The following is a 19,104-nucleotide window of genomic DNA, read 5'->3' as shown; positions in this document are numbered from 1 at the left end:
AATATGTATGATTGAACATTATACTAGTAGTAATTTCATTGTGGTAGGGGTTGAATCATCGTAACACCATGTTGAAATTTGGACACGATAGCCAACTTTCTGCTAGGGACGTTAAAATACCTTTTTTATTACTGGCAGATGAAACAATGGAAAGCAACTGTCCATGCAATAGACTGTCTGCAAACCCAGGCAATGTATGTAGTCCAATAGCTTCCCCATGGATTTGATACAAAAATAAAATTCCATATCTACAAGATGAGTTTGACTACAGCTGTCTGTCATCTATGAGAGGCAGACCAAAATGACCAGTAATAGCAGCAAGGGTGTGCAGAGGTAGCCAGAGAAACACAGATAATACAACACTGAGAAAAGTGGAGAGGGTGAGCTCTGAATAGAATACTGACTGACAAAGGCCTTGGGATCAAGCAAATGCTGTCTTGTGACCTGATTGCTACAAGGTAAGGGAAAGCACAAGTACAATCTCAATAAACACGCAGAATGAGCAGAATGATCATGAATGCTGTCTTCAACAACTTCTGTCAGAGCCAACGCAGAAGACCCGAATTTTGCTGGTGGATTCAAATAGAGTAACAGTAAGGTACTTCAATGCACCTGGAGGAGGACAACAAAGCTGGTGAAAGGGCTGGAGGGAACGTCCTATGAGGACTTTGGGTTTGTCTAATTTGGAGAAAAGGAGGCCGAAAGGTGACCTCATTGCTCTCTCCAGCTTCCTGAGGAGGGGAAGTGGAGGGGGAGGTGCTGAGCTCTTCTCCCTGGGATCTGTTTTGGTTTCGGCTGCCGCCGGCAACAAAAGCGCCACGCGGCCGCCCCTCCCCCCACCGGCGTGCGGAGGAGAATGGAAAGAAAGAGGCAGAAACCAGTGGGTCGGGATAAGGGCAGTTTAACAGAACAGCAAACAAAGGGAAACAGTAACAACAACGATACAAATAAGGAGAAAACACAACAACGAACCGCACGACCCAGACAGCCGCTCTCCCGCACAGCACCGGCACCGCGCCCTCCCAAGCCGCGAGTGAGTTCCTGCCGCGCCGCCCCCCCCCCCCCCACCGGAACCCAGTATGGATGGTATGGAATACCGGGCTCTGTTTGGCCAGGTGGGGTCAGCCCCCACCCCCCGGCTGTGCCTCTTCCTGGAGTCCGGTGAAAATTAACCCTGTCCTGGCCAAACCCAGGACATTATCCACCCCTTATTCCATACCATCTATGTCATGCCCAGGTCCCCCATTGTCCAGTTGATCACCACCACTTCTCCTGTCTCCAGATATCATTCCCTTAGTCTATGGATCATCACTCTAAAGTGTCCATTGAGTTCATTTAATCCATGACTTCAGGCTCCATCTGTCGTAATGGTCTTCCGTGGCAGGAGAGGTGATGTGTGGTGGTGGGCGGTCACTTGCTGCATCCGGAGCTCACGGCTGATGTATCTGGTGCGGCCCGTGCCCACAGTCTGCAGGAGATGTTGATCTTGATGAAGTTGCTGGATGCCAGTTGTTGAAAACCAGGTCCAGTTCCATCATCACTGTGCTCTGCTAGGTTTTCATCAAGAAAAGTCCATCCTTCTTTAATCTGGACGATTCTTACTATGCTACTACTGGTACAAAATATAACAATTATAACAGTGATAACAGACAGTGACAGGGTTATTTAACAATTAACTTTATACAATTTATTTATGGACTATTCTCACCCAAAAATCAAATCCCCATGAGGTACATATCGGACTTCCCCATCCTTCCGCATTACCCACCAGGTACACCCAGGTCCTTGAGCAAAAGCAATCCCCCGGATGGGCTTGCCTTTGCCCGAGGCAGGATTAACCCAAACTGTCTTCCCTAACATGTTCCGCATGTGCACTACGGGGACTTTATCCCCTTCTACGGGGCGCTGAGGTTTTGACTGGGCAGGACCAGCCCGGTTGGTGGACCCTCTGGTGTTAACCAACCAGGTGGCCTTTGCTAAATGGGTATCCCAGTTTTTGAAAGTCCCACCCCCCATTGCCCTCAAAGTGGTTTTTAGGAGCCCATTGTAACGTTCGATCTTTCCAGAGGCTGGTGCATGGTAGGGGATGTGATACACCCACTCGATACCGTGTTCTTTGGCCCAGGTGTCTATGAGGCTGTTGCGAAAGTGAGTCCCGTTGTCCGACTCAATTCTCTCGGGAGTGCCATGTCGCCACAGGACTTGTTTTTCCAGGCCCAGGATGGTATTCCGGGCGGTGGCATGGGGCACAGGGTAGGTTTCCAGCCATCCGGTGGTGGCCTCCACCATTGTGAGCACATAGCGCTTGCCTTGGCGGGTTTGTGGCAGTGTGATGTAGTCAATCTGCCAAGCCTCCCCATATTTATATTTTAGCCATCGTCCTCCATACCACTGAGGCTTTACCCGCTTGGCTTGCTTGATTGCAGCGCATGTCTCACATTCATGGATAACCTGTGCAATAGTGTCCATGGTCAAGTCCACCCCTCGGTCACGAGCCCATCTGTATGTCGCGTCTCTTCCTTGGTGGCCCGAGGTGTCATGGGCCCACCGAGCTATAAACAGTTCACCCTTATGTTGCCAGTCCAGATCCACCTGAGCCACTTCAATCTTAGCAGCCTGATCTACCTGGTGGTTGTTTTGATGTTCTTCAGTGGCCCGACTCTTAGGGACGTGGGCGTCCACGTGGCGGACTTTTACAACCAACTGCTCCAGCCAGGCAGCAATATCTTGCCACAATGGGGCAGCCCAGATAGGTTTGCCTCTGCGCTGCCAGTTGTTCTTCTTCCATTGCTGCAGCCACCCCCACAAGGCATTGGCCACCATCCAAGAGTCGGTGTAAAGATAGAGCACTGGCCACTTCTCTCGACTGGCAATGTCTAAAGCCAGCTGGATGGCTTTCACCTCTGCAAACTGGCTGGACTCACCTTCTCCCTCGGCAGTTTCTGCGACTTGTTGTGTAGGGCTCCATACAGCAGCCTTCCACCTCCGCTGCTTCCCCACAATGCGACAGGACCCATCTGTGAACAGGGCATACTGTTTCTTATCTTCTGGCAGCTGGTTATACAGTGGGGCCTCTTCAGCACGTGTCACCTCCTCCTCTGGCGATGCTCCAAAATCTTTGCCTTCTGGCCAGTCCATGATTACCTCCAGAATTCCTGGGCGACTGGGGTTTCCCATTCGGGCGCGCTGGGTGATCAGAGCGACCCACTTACTCCACGTAGCATCGGTGGCATGATGCGTAGAGGGGACCCTCTCTTTGAACATCCAGCCCAGGACCGGCAATCGTGGTGCTAGGAGGAGCTGTGCTTCAGTGCCAACGACTTCTGAAGCAGCTCGAACGCCTTCATATGCTTTTTCAGTGGGAGTATAGCGGGCCTCGGATCCTTTGTATCCCCGGCTCCAGAACCCCAGGGGTCGACCTCGAGTCTCCCCTGGTGCTTTCTGCCAGAGACTCCAGGTTGGGCCATTCTCCCCGGCTGCGGTGTAGAGCACGTTTTTAACATCTTGCCCTGACCGGACCGGACCAAGGGCTATGGCATGAACTATCTCCTGTTTAATTTGTTCAAATGCCTGTCGTTGCTCAGGGCCCCATTCAAAATCATTCTTCTTCCGGGTCACGTGGTACAGAGGACTTACAATCTGGCTGTAATTTGGGATGTGCATCCTCCAAAAACCCACAACACCCAGGAAGGTCTGTACTTCCTTTTTGCTGGTTGGTGGAGACATAGCTGCTCTTTTGTTGATGACATCCATTGGGATTTGACGGCGCCCATCCTGCCATTTTCCATTTTATTCCCAAAAACTGGATCTCTTGAGCAGGTCCCTTGACTTTACTTCGCTTAATGGCAAAACCGGCTTTCAGAAGGATCTGAACTATTTTCTCCCCTTTCTCAAAAACTTCCTCCGCGGTGTCACCCCATATAATGATGTCATCGATGTACTGCAGATGTTCTGGGGCTTCACCCTTTTCCAGTGCAGTCTGGATTAGTCCATGGGAAATGGTGGGACTGTGTTTCCACCCCTGGGGCAGTCGATTCCAGGTGTACTGGATGCCCCTCCAGGTGAAAGCAAACTGTGGCCTGCACTCTGCTGCCAAAGGGATGGAAAAGAATGCATTAGCGATGTCAATTGTAGCGTACCACTTGGCTGCCTTTGACTCCAGCTGATAATTGAAGTTCTAGCATGTCTGGCACGGCAGCACTCAGCAGTGGTGTGACTTCATTCAGGCCACGGTAGTCTATTGTCAGTCTCCACTCTCCAGTAGATTTTCTCACTGGCCATATGGGACTATTAAAGGGTGAGCGAGTTTTGCTGATCACTCCTTGACTCTCCAGCTGGCGGATCAGCTGATGAATGGGGAGAAGGGAGTCTCGGTTGGTACGATACTGTCGCCGGTGCACCGTTGTGGTCGCGATGGGTACCTGTTGTTCTTCAACCCTCAGCAACCCCACAACGGAAGGATCCTCCGAGAGACCAGGCAAAATGGACAGCTGTTTAATTTCTTCCATCTCCACAGCAGCTATGCCAAAAGCCCACCGATACCCCTTTGGGTCCTTGAAATAGCCTCTCCTAAGATAGTCTATACCAAGGATGCACGGAGCCTCGGGGCCTGTTACAATGGGGTGCTTCTGCCACTCCTGCCCAGTGAGGCTCACTTCAGCCTCCAGCACACTCAGCTCTTGGGACCCCCCTGTCACTCCCAAAATGCAAATGGACTCTGACTCTTTGAACTCTGATGGCATTAAAGTACACTGTGCACCAGTGTCCACTAGAGCTTTATACTCTTGTGGATCTGACGTGCCAGGCCACCGAATCCACACCGTCCAATAGACACGGTTGTCCCTTTCCTCCACCTGGCTGGAGGCAGGGCCCCTCTAATCCTCGTCAGAGAATTTGCTGCTCACCTGCTGTAAAAATGACTTGGAGGTCCCCTCCAGAGGATCGGAATCAAGGTCAAACTGTCTACCTGGTCTGGAGAGCTGGCTTCTGGAAACTGGAGCGGCACTTTTCCTAACAGAATCCCCTTTGGTGATTGTTTTACCTCGCAACTCACGTACTCGTGCCTCTAGACTTGAGGTGGGTTTTCCATCCCACTTCCTCATGTCCTCTCCGTGGTCACGCAGGTAGAACCACAGGGTGCCCCGGGGTGTATAGCCTCTGTATTCCCTCTCCTGAGCAGAGAAATGCCTGCCCCTCATAGCTGAGACACTGGCCCGTACAGGTGGGGAGTAGGACCTACTCTCTTTCATTTGTCGGACCTCCCGGGCCAGTTTCTCCACAGCTGAGACAAGGGAGGAAGAGAGACTTTCCTCATATTGCCGGAGTCTGACAACCACCTCATCCACTGTTGGTGCGTCTTTACCTTTCCAGTTTACAACTGCCAGTGAGTTGGCATATGAGGAGGGTGCGCTCCGCACAAACTTCCTCCACATGGATTGTGAGCACTGGAGTTCATCTGGGTCTGTGGGTACCTGCTCATCGTCTGTGTCACAGTAAACCAGCTCCCGCACAGCTAATTCCCTCAAGTACTGAATACCCCTTTCCATATTGGTCCACTTGCCAGGATAGCATACAAAATCGTCACTGAAGGGGTACCTCTCCCTCACGCCTGACAGAAGTCTCCTCCAGAGGCTGAGGATTTGTTCCTTTTTCCCAATAGCCTTGTCAATGCCCCCATCCCTGGCCAGGGATCCCAGCTGCTTGGCTTCCTTGCCCTCTAACTCCAAGCTGCTGGCCCCGTTATCCCAGCACCGCAGCAGCCAGGTGGCAATGTGCTCGCCTGGGTGGCGGCTGAAATCTTTCCGCATGTCTCGCAGCTCGCCCAGGGACAGGGACCGGGTGATGATCTCTGTCTCTGTCTCCCGCGATGACCCTGGCTCATCGTCATCCCTCCCGGAGCGATCTGCTCTCTTTGCGTCTTTCTTTAGTTTTACAGGGGCGACTGCTACCTGCACAGGTTGGTCATTGGGCTCAGCCACGCTGCCTGCAGCTGGAGCTGGGGCTGGAGCAGCTGCTGTGCCTGCCAGGGAAACCGAGGCAGACCCTGCAGCTGTGGCTGCAGCAGCCGTGGTGCCGGTCAGGGGGGCTGTGACTGCCTGCTGGGCTGGAGGGGCTGCAGGGCCGGCTGGGGGGGCAGCGCCAGCCGCAGTGCCTGCTGCTTCGTTTCCCCCTCTTTCCCCTTTAGGGCACTGAACAGTGTTGAACATGGCTCGGTAGGCGTGGGCCAGACCCCAGCACGTTGCAGTGATTTGTGTCTCTCTGGAGTTCCCAGGGTGGCAGCACACTTTTTGCAGATATTTTACTAGACTGTCTGGATTCTGTATTTGTTCAGGGGTGAGTTTAAAACACACCGGTGGTGCCCACTGCCCCAGGTACTTGCCCATGCTGTCCCACACACCCAGCCACTCACAGCTATCCGGCCCCGGGGCAGGTCTCTGCACAATGTTCTTAACGACTTGCTTAACCCTAAACAAAACCTGCAACCCATTCAGGAGGCATAACAAAAGGAGAGTGCTGCCCTGAGCATCCCACGGGTACTCGAAATTCTCAAAAGCCGTTAGGACCAGCCTGAGGGAGAGAGGGGGGGCGAAAGAGTGGGGGAAGGTATCCCCTTCGGCTTTCCCCACAGACTGGGTTTGATTATTAACAAAATCTAAGACATAGGATCCGAGGTACGGAAATGACCGCAGTGCCGCATGCAAATACAAGCCTAATTTCATGCACAGTGATGTTATCATATCATAAGTCGATATCGTACAGTACAGCAAAATCATCATCTTAATCCTCTTTCCAGTGATGATGAACAGCATGGCAGTAAACACATACTGCAAATAAGGGTTCAAAAACCACAGCCATCTAAACAGAGTCAGCAACATTTTTACCGGCGACTATTTAACTAACACAGAAAAATGCCTATAACAAAATTTAACAAAATCTAAGAAAGCAGTTTTAACACCCGCTGCTCAGCCCTGCCATTATCCCCGCTCCACGTCTGGGCGCCAATTAAATGTTTTGGTTTCGGCTGCCGCCGGCAACAAAAGCGCCACGCGGCCGCCCCTCCCCCCGCCGGCGTGCGGAGGAGAATGGAAAGAAAGAGGCAGAAACTGGTGGGTCGGGATAAGGGCAGTTTAACAGAACAGCAAATAGAGGGAAAACAGGAACAACAACGATACAAATAAGGAGAAAACACAACAACGAACCGCAGGACCCAGACAGCACCGGCGCCGCATCCCCCCCAAGCCGCGAGTCCCCTTCTGCTGCGCCGCCCCCCCCCCCCCCGAACCCAGCGTGACGTCACATGGTATGGAATACCGGGCTCTGTTTGGCCAGGTGGGGTCAGCCCCCACCCCCCCGGCTGTGCCCCTTCCTGGAGTCCGGTGAAAATTAACCCTGTCCTGGCCAAACCCAGGACAGGATCCAGTGCCAGGACGCATGGCAGTGGTTCAAAGCTGTGCCAGGAGAGGTTTAGACTGGACATTAGGAAGCATTTCTTTACCGAGAGAGTGGTCAAACACTGGAACAGGCTTCCTAGAGAGGTGGTCAATGCCCCAAGCCTGTCAGTGTTTAAGAGGCATTTGGACAATGCCCTTAATAATCTGCTTTAACTTTTGGTTAGGCCTGAAGTGTTCAGGCAGTTGGACTAGATGATTTTTGGAGATTCCTTCCAACTGAAATACTCTGTTCTGCTCTGTTCTGTTCTGTTCTGATCGTTCTTGTAGACTTGTTATCTCAGGATATGAGAAGCAAAGCTTGTAGGCAGAAATAATATTGGCTACATTAATGGGTATTTTTTCAAAAAAAATAAAAGATTATCTTTCACTCAATAAACCTGTCTGCCCAAAACCTTGTCCACTTTTTTCAAGCTATATCGTTGTAAATCACCTATAAACTTTGTCTCCATTTCATTGTTAATGGGGAAATAAAATCTAATTCAATAGCATTTTATCAGCTTTAAAATACTTTAGCTATTAGGGAATTTTTTCTCTTCTTTTGCTGGATCATCTCAGTGCATTTTTTTTCAGTGAAGGTCTGACAACTATATTCAGTAGTATTATATGACAAGTAGTTGAAATGTCCTTTTCCACTTTCTTATTTTAGAGTTTGTTCTAAAGCTCATAGATTAGGCTGTTTGAGAGGCTTTGAAAGGTAAGTTAATCATTAGTCTTCAAACATGACTAAGTACCATAGATCATCATCTGCAGAGTAGCAACTGAGCTATGAGTATAAACGTGATAAATCATTATAGAGACTGAATGGGCAACCTTCCTGAAAGCAGTTCTCAATATGGTGAAGTTTATATAGTTATATATTCAGGGCTTGTGAAATAAAACAGAAGGTGTTGAGATAAAGGTTGTCAGTGATCAGACTTTATCTCTGGGAAATCAACTTTTGACAGTTACAGATTTAAATTAATAAAAAGACATATTTAAATGGGATTGTATGAACCCAGTTTGTCTAAACACTCTTGACAGCGTGCCTGCTGTGCTTGGACAGCCAGAGTTGTGCCCCATACATGCTTTACACTGTGGTAGAGCCTATAATACCACTAATGCAACTTGCTGAAAGACCTTTGAGGCAGGCAGAAGCTTAAACTTTGTTAGTACTGGAGCCTTTGTAGTCCCTATAAAAATACAGATTTGGCTAAATTAGAAGTGCTGGAGACTTTCCATTTGTTAAATCAATGATCTCTGACTTTTAATTTGCAGAATGTCTTCAGTAAAAGGTAGAAAGTAACTAATTCAGTGCTACCTCCTAAAGTTACAAAAAGGAACAGAACCCAGACTTCTAATGTGACAGTCTGAGTTGCTTTATGTTAGCCCTAGTGCTCTTTAGAAAATGCAAGACCTGTATGGTCATCTACACAGTCTGTAAGCACTGCACTTTTCCTCCAAAGGCAGAGATTGAATCTAGAAATGTCAATATTCCATTGTTGTCTAGAAGAAAGATCCATAATACACTTACAGAATATGTGATTCCACTGTGTTAGTTTCACGTGGAAAAAGATTTGCTTGCAGTGGACACTTTTATAAAAATAATCTGATGAACACTCTTAAATCTTTGTTATTAATGTAATTCCTCCTAATCTTCTTTTATTTGATCCCATATTGCCCAGAAATTTTCAATTACAAGTACTATAGGACAAGTAATTTTCAAAATAATAAACACAAAAGGACCTAAAATGTAAAATATTTGCACAACTTCTGTAACTTTTGTCATGGTGACGCTGAAGAACTGAATCTTAGGTCATTCTTTGGTTCTCCTGTTCTTAATTTCTAATGCCATCGTTTGTTTTGGTTCAGCCTTTACCATTTGTATTGTCCATCTTAACAGCTGCTGATGGCCCAGGAGATCGATTTATCATAGGGGAATCCCAGGCTGGTGAGCAGGTGAGCACAATTTCTTTTCTGTTTTCTTTTTAAATGTTTTTTTCTTTTGTAAGATACTGCTTTGTATTTTTACAAGCCTTGCTAGTGCTCCAAAACTCAATATTCTTGGAGGTGGCTTGAAGTAGGACACAGCTGTACCTAGTCTCCTGCTGTGTGCCTTGGGACATGATTTCAGACAGTGAGGTAGTACGGTTACATAAGGTAAGGAACTAACAAGGATATCCCAAAATACTTAAGAGCATTGTGCTGACATGTCTGATAGGAGTGTGTTCAGTAATATTCTGCCCTAGTACAATGTTAGAGGACATAAGGTTTCTATGGGCATTACAGTTCATAAATGGAGAAAAGCAAGATTTAACGCCTTCTTGCTGACAGATTTTAAAAGGGACGTCAGCTCAATAGCTATTTCCACAAGCTGCTTGCATATTTCACTCTGATATCTGCAAAACAAAGTCTAAGAATTTTTGTATGCAGCCTTTAAATGTGGGTGATGATCAACAACCTTGACAAAGCCTGGCAGCAGCCTAGTTTGTGGTATTGCTCCTTTTCTATGTGTTAGATCAGAAGAGTGCTTGTGCACCTTAGCAGATACATGGATTGAGTTTAAGAGCAAGCTGGGACAGCACCCATTCGTGAACTGCTGTGCTCTGTAAATATTCATGAATAGATACTATTTGGGATTTTCTCTCAAACTCAAAAGCATATTTGATTAAGTTCTTGTACTAATACTAGGGTGGTAGGAAAAAATCAGTTGTGTTCAAACACTTGTTTTATTCTGTCAATTTAATTGTACCTGCTGCCTTTTTTTCAGGAGACCATGGGTTAATCCAAAATGTTTCTTCAGCTATTTCAAGTCCCAGTTTATAATTCTGTGTATTGTATGTGAAACGATGCAGAAATGGAATAGTGACAGGCAAAACAAAGGGCTGATCGGTTTTAAGGAGGATTTTAGAGTGTGGCCATTTTGACTGCTAAACAAAAAAATCTCAAATAAAAAAGATGCATTTCAAAAGTTGTTTCGGGTTTTAGAAGTATTACCTGTTGCAGGATTGTTCCATTTTTTTAAAAAATGGAGTTGAACTGCCTCTGATCATGATAGATACAGAGAACTATGAAAATAATTTTTGCTGTAGTTCACATTCATCATCATGAATTATACTTTGGTATAATAGACATCTTCTCAATACTGATATGCACACGAACTTAGATTAATGAATCTGTTATACAAAATATGTAAAATTACTTAAAATACTAAGAAAAGTAAACTAATGAATTTCACCTGCCTTGGACTTTTAGCCCTTCTGTCTCCATTTTCAAACTTTAGTCCAGAATCCAAAAGACTGACAACTATTTTACAAGCCCTTTTATGGTCACTATAAAATAGCAAGAACCAGCAGAGCAACCTGCTGAATTGTCACTCCTATCATTATTCACCTGTCATCAATATTATCATTTTGCTAGTTAAAAAAAATCACAGCCCAGTGGTGCTTAAAAACAGTACTGTTGAAGCTATGTCTAATGGGGAGGACTGCCCACAGGCCTACAGGTTTTCAGTGTCCTAATCAGTTCAGCAGGTTTGTACAAAGGTTAAAAGGGCAAATGGGAGCTTGCTTCCCTCCTACAAAATTCAAGAGCTCGCAGATGTCTCTCTGCAGGGACAGTCTGTCCTCCCAGACCAATGGGAATGGCAGACCTCTCTGGCTAGGAGCTAAAATTGGGTGGAAGGAGGCACGCAGGGAGAGAATAATTCTGGAAATACCAGCGGCAAGTTAGAGAAATGGGGCTGTTGACCTCTGAATAATTGGTCAAAGTTTTTTTTCTTGGGCCGACACATCTTCAGGTTCATCTCCTTCCCAAGAAATTATTTATAGCCTTGGAAGGCTCCTCAGTCTCATTTCACCCTTCAGTCACTCTCAGCAGCAACATTCTGCTTTTCATGTTACAGACCAATTAACAAAATGATTCACAGCAGGGAGTTCAAAATAGGTTTAGATTTGGCTCCTCCTGTAGGGAAAAGGGTTATGTAAATGCTACGTAGAGAGGAAGAAAATGGAACTGAGAATTGCATAGAGGCCATGTAGCCAACTTGGACATTTCTGTATCAGTTTGTAAATTGTGTGTTATTTCCTCATTTCCATTTCCAGATGGTCGTGTTTATGTGAAAAGCCTTTTTTTTTGTATTGAGGAAAACTTTCAGACGCTGTCCTGCTTTGGGAAGGGTAGCGCACATTTGAGAGTGCTAGTCACGAGCCATCCATGTGGCCTCTATGTGAAAAATTCAGCCATGGGGAGCAATGATTTTCTTCCTATGGACTTGCATAGCTGGAGCTTAGCATTTCCCGGAAGACTTTCTAAAGATGTTTGTACGAGGCACTATGACTAACCAGTTATAATATAGGATGGAAAACAGGCATTTTTCACCTTTCCATTAACTTGGGCCTTTTTACAGAAAGGAGTGTGGGTCATTGTAAATCACACAGAAGAGGTGTTATCATGTGCAAGAGAAAGTGCCTGAGATGGGGGCTGTGCTTGATAGATTATTTCTGGTTTTTATTCAGTGACTAACATTAAATAGATTATCAGTGATGAAGGCAAAGGACAGAACCCAGTACTGCCCTATTCCAGGTAAGTGTGAGATGTCAAAGGCCTTTTAAAGAGCTTCTGTGAAACTGTTGTACATTAATATGCTTTCTGAGAAGGAATCATTTCTTTATCTTCATAGTCTTTAGCACAGAAGAACACAGGCCTGGAGATTCACACACAAATCTGATGGATGACTTTTGTTCATAAAGTTAATCTGATCAAATTCTCAACGGACAAAAAGGAAATTAAATACATGAGCACATGATTCTAAAAGCAATTATTATTGTATCATAAATTTGTTTAAATGTTTTACATCATTACACCTCAAAAAATTAACTCATCAAGTAATAAACTGCAAAAGCATGGATAGTTACAGCGCATTTTATCACCATAGACATTGATTTCTGGCAGAGTCCTAGACATTTTGTGTTCTTTGTGGTTCTTGAGGCACAAAAAACACATTTTAAATGGGAGATTTCTTTTATGCAGTACATTTTTTCCTCTAAAAATTGCCACTAAAGACATCAATACTTTAGTAAGTTCAAAACAATATTATCTATTTATAATGTGCCTATAGACTATATCTACAACAATATTCAAAAGAGCTCCTGTAATCCAAAGCATAGGCTTTGCCTTTTGCAATATTTGTTTTCATAAAAGTCAAAATAACACACTAGACAAGATTATTTTCACTTTCAAACATCTTGGGTATCAGTGGCAGCATCTCAGCTATTCATCTACAGCTCCTTGCATAGTCGGTGGTGAGAAATACATACTGTTTCAGAAAAGAAGTATTATTGTTATGTCATGTGTTTTAGATACCTGCGTGAGCATAACATGAGTCTTGCCCTATAACACACTAACCATAACATGACAAATGTGATCTTATATTTTAGTTTATTTTAGTGTTTTATTTATATTCTTCTCAAAGGATGTTAGATTTCCATTGCCCTTACAAAAGGGTCAGGATTCAGTCAGCTCCAGGTTGAGCTGTTTCTTGGAATACGTAAGTCACTCTGATACTGTGGTAAACCAGGTACAAACCATTTCCAGCCTCTCCCTAGGGCTTCTGTCCCAATAAGCAACCTTTGAAATACACACATTTCAAAGCAATATTCGCATTTCAGAGGTTATGACAGTGCTGAAATGGAGTAGAAGAATGGGCAAGGCAAACACAGCTTTGCACCGCTGAAACATTGGCCACCAGTGTAGAATTTGCAGATGTCTAACAGCCAAAAGTCAAAAGTCTGAGTCTGTCTGTCAAAAGTCATGGAGTAAATGGCTGCTGGGTGGGAGCAGGTGATCGTACTTGGGCAGTACAGCTTGCAGGTCTGTGCATTGCTATCAAATACATGCTAATCATAGACTGAGAAGTCTTGGACATATTCCAGTGCTGCATATGGAATATAGAATCAATCTGCACATGAATTGTACATGTGACGTGCAGAATGTGTTGGTCTGATCATGGCTGTGTAGGTCCATGTGTAGTACATGTTCACTAATAACAGTAAAGCCTAAATAAGTGGGGCTTACTAAAGTGCTGCGAGGAGGCCCTGGTTCTCCTGGGGGACTTTACCGCCCTGATATTTGCTGGAAAGACCACACAGCCAGGTACACACAGTCCAGAAGGTTCCTGCAGAGCATTGATGATAACTTTTTGACGCAGGTGGTGGAGGAGCCAACGAGGAGAGGTGTGCTGCTGGACCTTGTGCTGACAGATAGAGATGCTCTGGTTGAGGATGTGAAGGTTGGGGGCAGCCTTGGCTGCAGTGACCATGAGATGGTGGAGTTCAGGATCCTGCATGGAGAAAGCAGGGCAATAAGCAGGATCACAACCTCGGACTTCAGCAGCACTAACTTTGACCTCTTCAAGGACCTACTTGGAGGAATCCCACGGGTTAGGACTCTAGGAGGCAGGGGGGTCCAAGAGAGCTGGTCACTATTCAAGCATCACTTCTCCATGCTCAGGATCGGTGCATCCCCATGAATAAGAAATCAAGCAAAGGAGCCAGGAGACCTGCATGGATGAACAAGGAGCTTCTAGCGAAACTCAGGTGGAAGAGAAAGGTCTGCGGAATGTGGAAAGAGGGACAGGCCACTTGGGAGGAATACAGGAACGTTGTCAGAGCATGCAGGGAAGTAACAAGGAAGGCTAAGGTCCATCTGGAATTAAATCTGGCAAGGGATGTCAAAGGCAACAAGAAGGGCTTCTTCATGTACATCAGCAGCAAACAGAAGACTAGGGAAAATGTGGGTCCACTGCTCAATGAGGTGGGTGCCCTGGTGATGGAGGATGCAGAGAAGGCAGAGTTACTGAATGCCTTCTTTGCTTCATTCTTTACTGCTAAGGCTGACCTCCAGGCATTGCAGTCCATGGAGGTAAGAGAGGAAGCCTGAAGAAAGGAAGACCTGCCCTTCATTTAGTGGGATTGAGTGAGAGATCATCTAAACAAACTGGACACCCACAAATCCATGGGCCCCAATGGGATGCACCCACGAGTGCTGAAGGAGCTGGCAGATGTCATTGCCGAGCCACTCTCCATCATCTGTGAAAAGTCCTGGAGAACAGGAGAGGTGCCTGAGGACTGGAGAAAAGCCAATGTCACTCCAATCTTCAAAAAGGACAAGAAGGAGGACCCAGGGAACTACAGGCCGGTCAGCCTCGCCTCGATCCCTGGAAAGGTGATGGAACCGCTCATTCTGGACATCTTCACTAAGCGAGTGGAGGAAAAGAAGGTCATCAGGAGTAGTCAACATGAATTCACCAAGGGGAAATCATGTTTGACCAATCTGATAGCTTTCTACGATGGCATGACTGGCTGAGTGGATGAGGGGAGAGCTGCAGATGTTGTCTACCTAGACTTCAGCAAGGCTTTTGACACGGTTTCCCATAACATCCTCCTAGGGAAGCTCAGGAAGTGTGGGCTGGATGAGTGGTTGGTGCGGTGGATAGAGAACTGGCTGAATGGCAGAACTCAGAGGGTTGTCATCAGTGGCGCTGAGTCAAGTTGGAGGCCTGTAGCTAGTGGTGTCCCCCAGGGTCAGTATTCAGCCCAGTCTTGTTCAACTTATTGATCAGTGACCTGGATGAAGGGACAGAGCGTACCCTCAGCAAGTTTGCTGATGAAACAAAACTGGGAGGAGTGGCTGACACACTAGCAGGCTGTGCTGCCATCCAGCAAGACCTGGACAGGCTGGACAGTTGGGCAGAGAGGAACCTGATGAGGTTCAACAAGGGCAAGTGCAGGGTCCTGCACGTGGGGAGGAACAACCCCATGCATCAGTACAGGCTCGGGGTGGACCTGCTGGAGAGCAGCTCTGTGGAGAGGGACCTGGGTGTCCTGGTGGACAACAGGTTGACCATGAGCCAGCAGTGTGCCCTAGCTGCCAAGGCAGCCAATGGTATCCTAGGGTGCATTAAGAGGATTGTGGCCAGCAGGTCGAGGGAGGTTCTCCTCCCCCTCTACACTGCCGTGGTGAGGCCCCATCTGGAGTACTCTGTCCAGTTCTGGGCTCCCCACTTCAAGAAAGATGAGGAGCTACTGGAGAGAGTCCAGCAGAGGGCTATGAGGATGATGAGAGGACTGGAACATCTCTCCTATGAGGAGAGGCTGAGGGAGCTGGGCTTGTTCAGCCTGAAGAAGAGAAGGCTGAGGGGCGACCTTATAAATGCTTATAAACATCTCAAGGGTGGGCGTCAGGAGGATGGGGCCAGACTCTCTTCAGTGGTGCCCAGCGACAGGACGAGGGTCAAGGGGCACAAATTGAAGCATAGGAAGTTCCACCTGAACATGAGGAAGAACTTCTTCCCTCTGAGGGTGACGGAGCACTGGAACAGGCTGCCCAGGGAGGTGGTGGAGTCTCCCTCTCTGGAGATACTCAAAACCCGCCTGGACGTGGTCCTGTGCAGCCTGCTGTAGGTGACCCTGCTTCGGCAGGAGGGTTGGACTAGATGACCCACAGAGGTCCCTTCCAACCCCGAACATTCTGTGATATTCCAGCAATGAAATCTCAACTATCATACCACTTCTTTTAGTTGCATTTTTTCAGAGAGGTTTTTCTTTTAGTTATTTATTTCTTAAGTGACTACAGTCAAATTACAATTTTACTCTGGGTTTTGAAAAAGGTGTATTAAAATAGGCTGCCTGGTGAGAATTTTTATTAAAACCATGTCATTTGTTTATCATCTTGTTCTGATTTTTTTCTGTTCTTTGTATTGCTTCTGTTGAAACTTTGTAATGTACTGTGACTTGACTTTATTTTAGAACATTATCCGTTTTAGACTTTGCTAAACTGACCCTCACTGAGATAGATACTGTATATGAACTAGTTTTGAGCTGTCCCTCAGTGTGAGAAAATCTGCTTAAAAATGAAGCAGCGAGTTACATTACTTTACTTACAAGCTGCTTGTTTTCCATATATAGTGTGGTGATAAAACAAAATGGAACAAAAACCCAACCAAACTAAAGCAAAGAATTTTTGAACCCCGTGGACCAGAGTACTCTGCAAAAATATTTATGTGCAGAGAACAACTAGATTTTTGCTCATGTAAGTTTCTGGAAGGTCGTCATCTAACTGTTATATTTCTAAGCCAGTTATTTTTCTGAGCCAACCAGAGTAACAGTATATTGCTTCTTCTGAAAGTTATTTTTGTGATAGTAATCTAAGGCAAAAAATCTGAAGCCACCTAATATGTGACCTAAAAGCCAGACCTGAAGCAATGACCTAATGATCTTTAAATACATTGGAATTTATACATGTTGATATCACTAGCAGTATACCAAGAGTTATGCCACAAATAAAAACTTTAATTTTTCACATTGCTTCCATAAAGTTCAAATGGTTTGAGATTTTTCTTTTCAAGAGTAAACTAATTTTTGTTTGTTTATGTTTCAGCCAACTCAGACTGTGATGCCTGGTCAGGTAATGCGAGTTACAACTGGTGCTCCAATTCCATGTGGTGCTGATGCAGTGGTGCAAGTGGAAGATACAGAGCTCATCAGGGAATCAGATGATGTGAGTCACAAGTTAAAACTCATTTTTCTTTTGTGTGCAGCAGAAAATGGCTCATGATACAATCCTGTAGATATGAAAGATAGTCCTATAGAAAAGCTCTTCTGTTATCTCAGAAGTTAAGTTTTTCACGTCAGTTGCTAGTGGCAGTTCTGTTCACTTTTTCGGGCTGTGATAACAGTACCACAGACCTACCTGTCTTGACATTGATTTTTCATCACAGTGGCTGACACCAAAGTATTTGGGAGCATGGTTGAGTGAAAGGCAGATGCCTCCTGGAGATCCATAACTACAGTCCAATTTGAGTGCCTAGTGTATTCACAGTTTAAAATACAGAGTAGTGGCAATCAGACATTATATTTCCTGCTTTTCTACTGAGTTCACATTTAGCAGTAGAGCAATCTTCATATTTAAGGATCATCCTGAAACTCAGAAAGATGAGGACTTTAAAAGTTCTCCTGAACTCACCAAGTAAGAAGGGGAAAAGTTTTCTTAAAATACATAACGATCTGAGAATAATACATTGAAATATTACAGTGCAGCATGACCGCTGATGTAATTAAAGCTGAATATGATTTTCTGTGGGAAAGTGAACTGTTCTAAGCACTGCAAAATCCGCGGGATGACTTGGATTGTTTTGAACTATACTATGAAGATGGTTCTGTATTACCAGTGTTGGTCTCATTTCAGCAAAGGTGAATTTGGTGGGTTTTGGAGAGTGTGTCTTGTGCACATACCTTACAATAAATGCATATGTTTAGAATAAGGGGTTTTATTATGTAACAGGGGAAGTAAGTGCCCCTCAAAATTTTTTAAATCTTAACGAAGTTTCTTCAATAGACCTCTGTGCTCCTTTAAAATAAGAATATTACTGATTCTGAGACCTCTGAAAATCAGGAAATGGATAAGGTGAATATTCCCCCAGAACATCGTCTTAACTGTTTAATTTGAACAGATTTTCCAGCATACCTATAAAATATATTAGTGCTCTACCTTACAGACACTGCAAAATACCACAGAAAAAATATGAATACTGTAGTGCTAATTCTGTCTGCACATCTGTCTTAAAGTAAAATGTGTTTTTTGCTGAAGCACTGGAGCTGCTTGTACACATTTGTATCCCAAACAGTCCATCTCAGACTTCCTAAATATTGCTCTCTCTTTCTTTGTGTTCAGAGAATTCCTTCTGAATGATTACCTTCACTCACCCAGCTGTGATTTGTGTTGTCCTGTGACAACAGGACACTGTTGTCATGTTTGCCATCATCTGACAGATTTTAGGGCAAGAAGATACGTCTCTTATTGACACAACTTCCAAGTTCAGTTTTGGAATGAAGTGTGTGCATGGTTCTCTGCTCAAATCACACTTTGCTTCTCTGCTGCTGTTCTGACAAGCTGCTCCACTTCGCCATAGCTCTATGCTAGCACTGCAACTGCAGCTGGGCTGTAAGCAGATGAATTCTAGTGCTCAAAGCTGATGAAGACAGCAAAAACTGAAACATAATCTCGTGATCCTTTCTCATGCCTTATTACTGTAAATGCACAGATTTTTACATCTGATGAAGTCAGCAAGTTGTTTAGGCTGGCCTTCTTCCTAACAAAGGATTTATTAAGTCAGTCGTACTTTGAGGTTACAGACGTGTATGTGTAGATTATATCTTCCCGTAAAATACACCATTGTCTTCACTGCTTGTTAATCCCTCCATTAGCCTTACTGAGCAAGTTTTTTGTGGCCATTGCCCACGTCATCATGACAAGACTATCACACTGCAGAGCAACATACATGATAACCTATTATTTTCTACTTCTTCTTTGGATGACTGTCTTCCTGGATTCCACTTTTTCTGTGCACATTCTCCTCTGCATGTGAGAACACATTATTTGGCTATGTGCTTGAACTCTGAATTTTTTAGCGAATGGTCAGCCACCTTCAGCTTCCTTTTCCTGCCTATAAGTGTGAGGTGGAACTCTTCAGTTTCTGCTTGTCCTTGAACATGTCACTCTGTTAATCCTCTACATAAATAAGTAGTATAGTTTAATTAATATGTTATTTTTGTCTCCATTTTCATGCCTGAGTGGCTACATATTTCAAGAATATTTTTCTTTTTAGTATTAAGAACTA

General features: G+C 45.3%; 1 protein-coding gene across 25 annotated transcripts in view; it reads left to right on the top strand.

The window, feature by feature from the left end:
* Nucleotides 1–19,104, top strand: part of GPHN (gephyrin) — a 347,846-nt gene that overhangs the window by 292,566 nt on the left and 36,176 nt on the right. For all 25 annotated transcript variants that reach the window (XM_075425604.1, XM_075425611.1, XM_075425606.1 and 22 more), the window contains 2 exons: nucleotides 9,331–9,386; nucleotides 16,866–16,985. In XM_075425604.1, the coding sequence (XP_075281719.1) occupies nucleotides 9,331–9,386; nucleotides 16,866–16,985 (176 nt within the window). The remainder of the gene's footprint in view (nucleotides 1–9,330; nucleotides 9,387–16,865; nucleotides 16,986–19,104) is intronic.

This window comes from Opisthocomus hoazin, chromosome 7 (assembly GCF_030867145.1).
Source record: "Opisthocomus hoazin isolate bOpiHoa1 chromosome 7, bOpiHoa1.hap1, whole genome shotgun sequence".
Classification (NCBI taxonomy): Eukaryota; Metazoa; Chordata; class Aves; order Opisthocomiformes; family Opisthocomidae; genus Opisthocomus; species Opisthocomus hoazin.
This window is presented reverse-complemented; position numbering and strand designations above follow the sequence as displayed.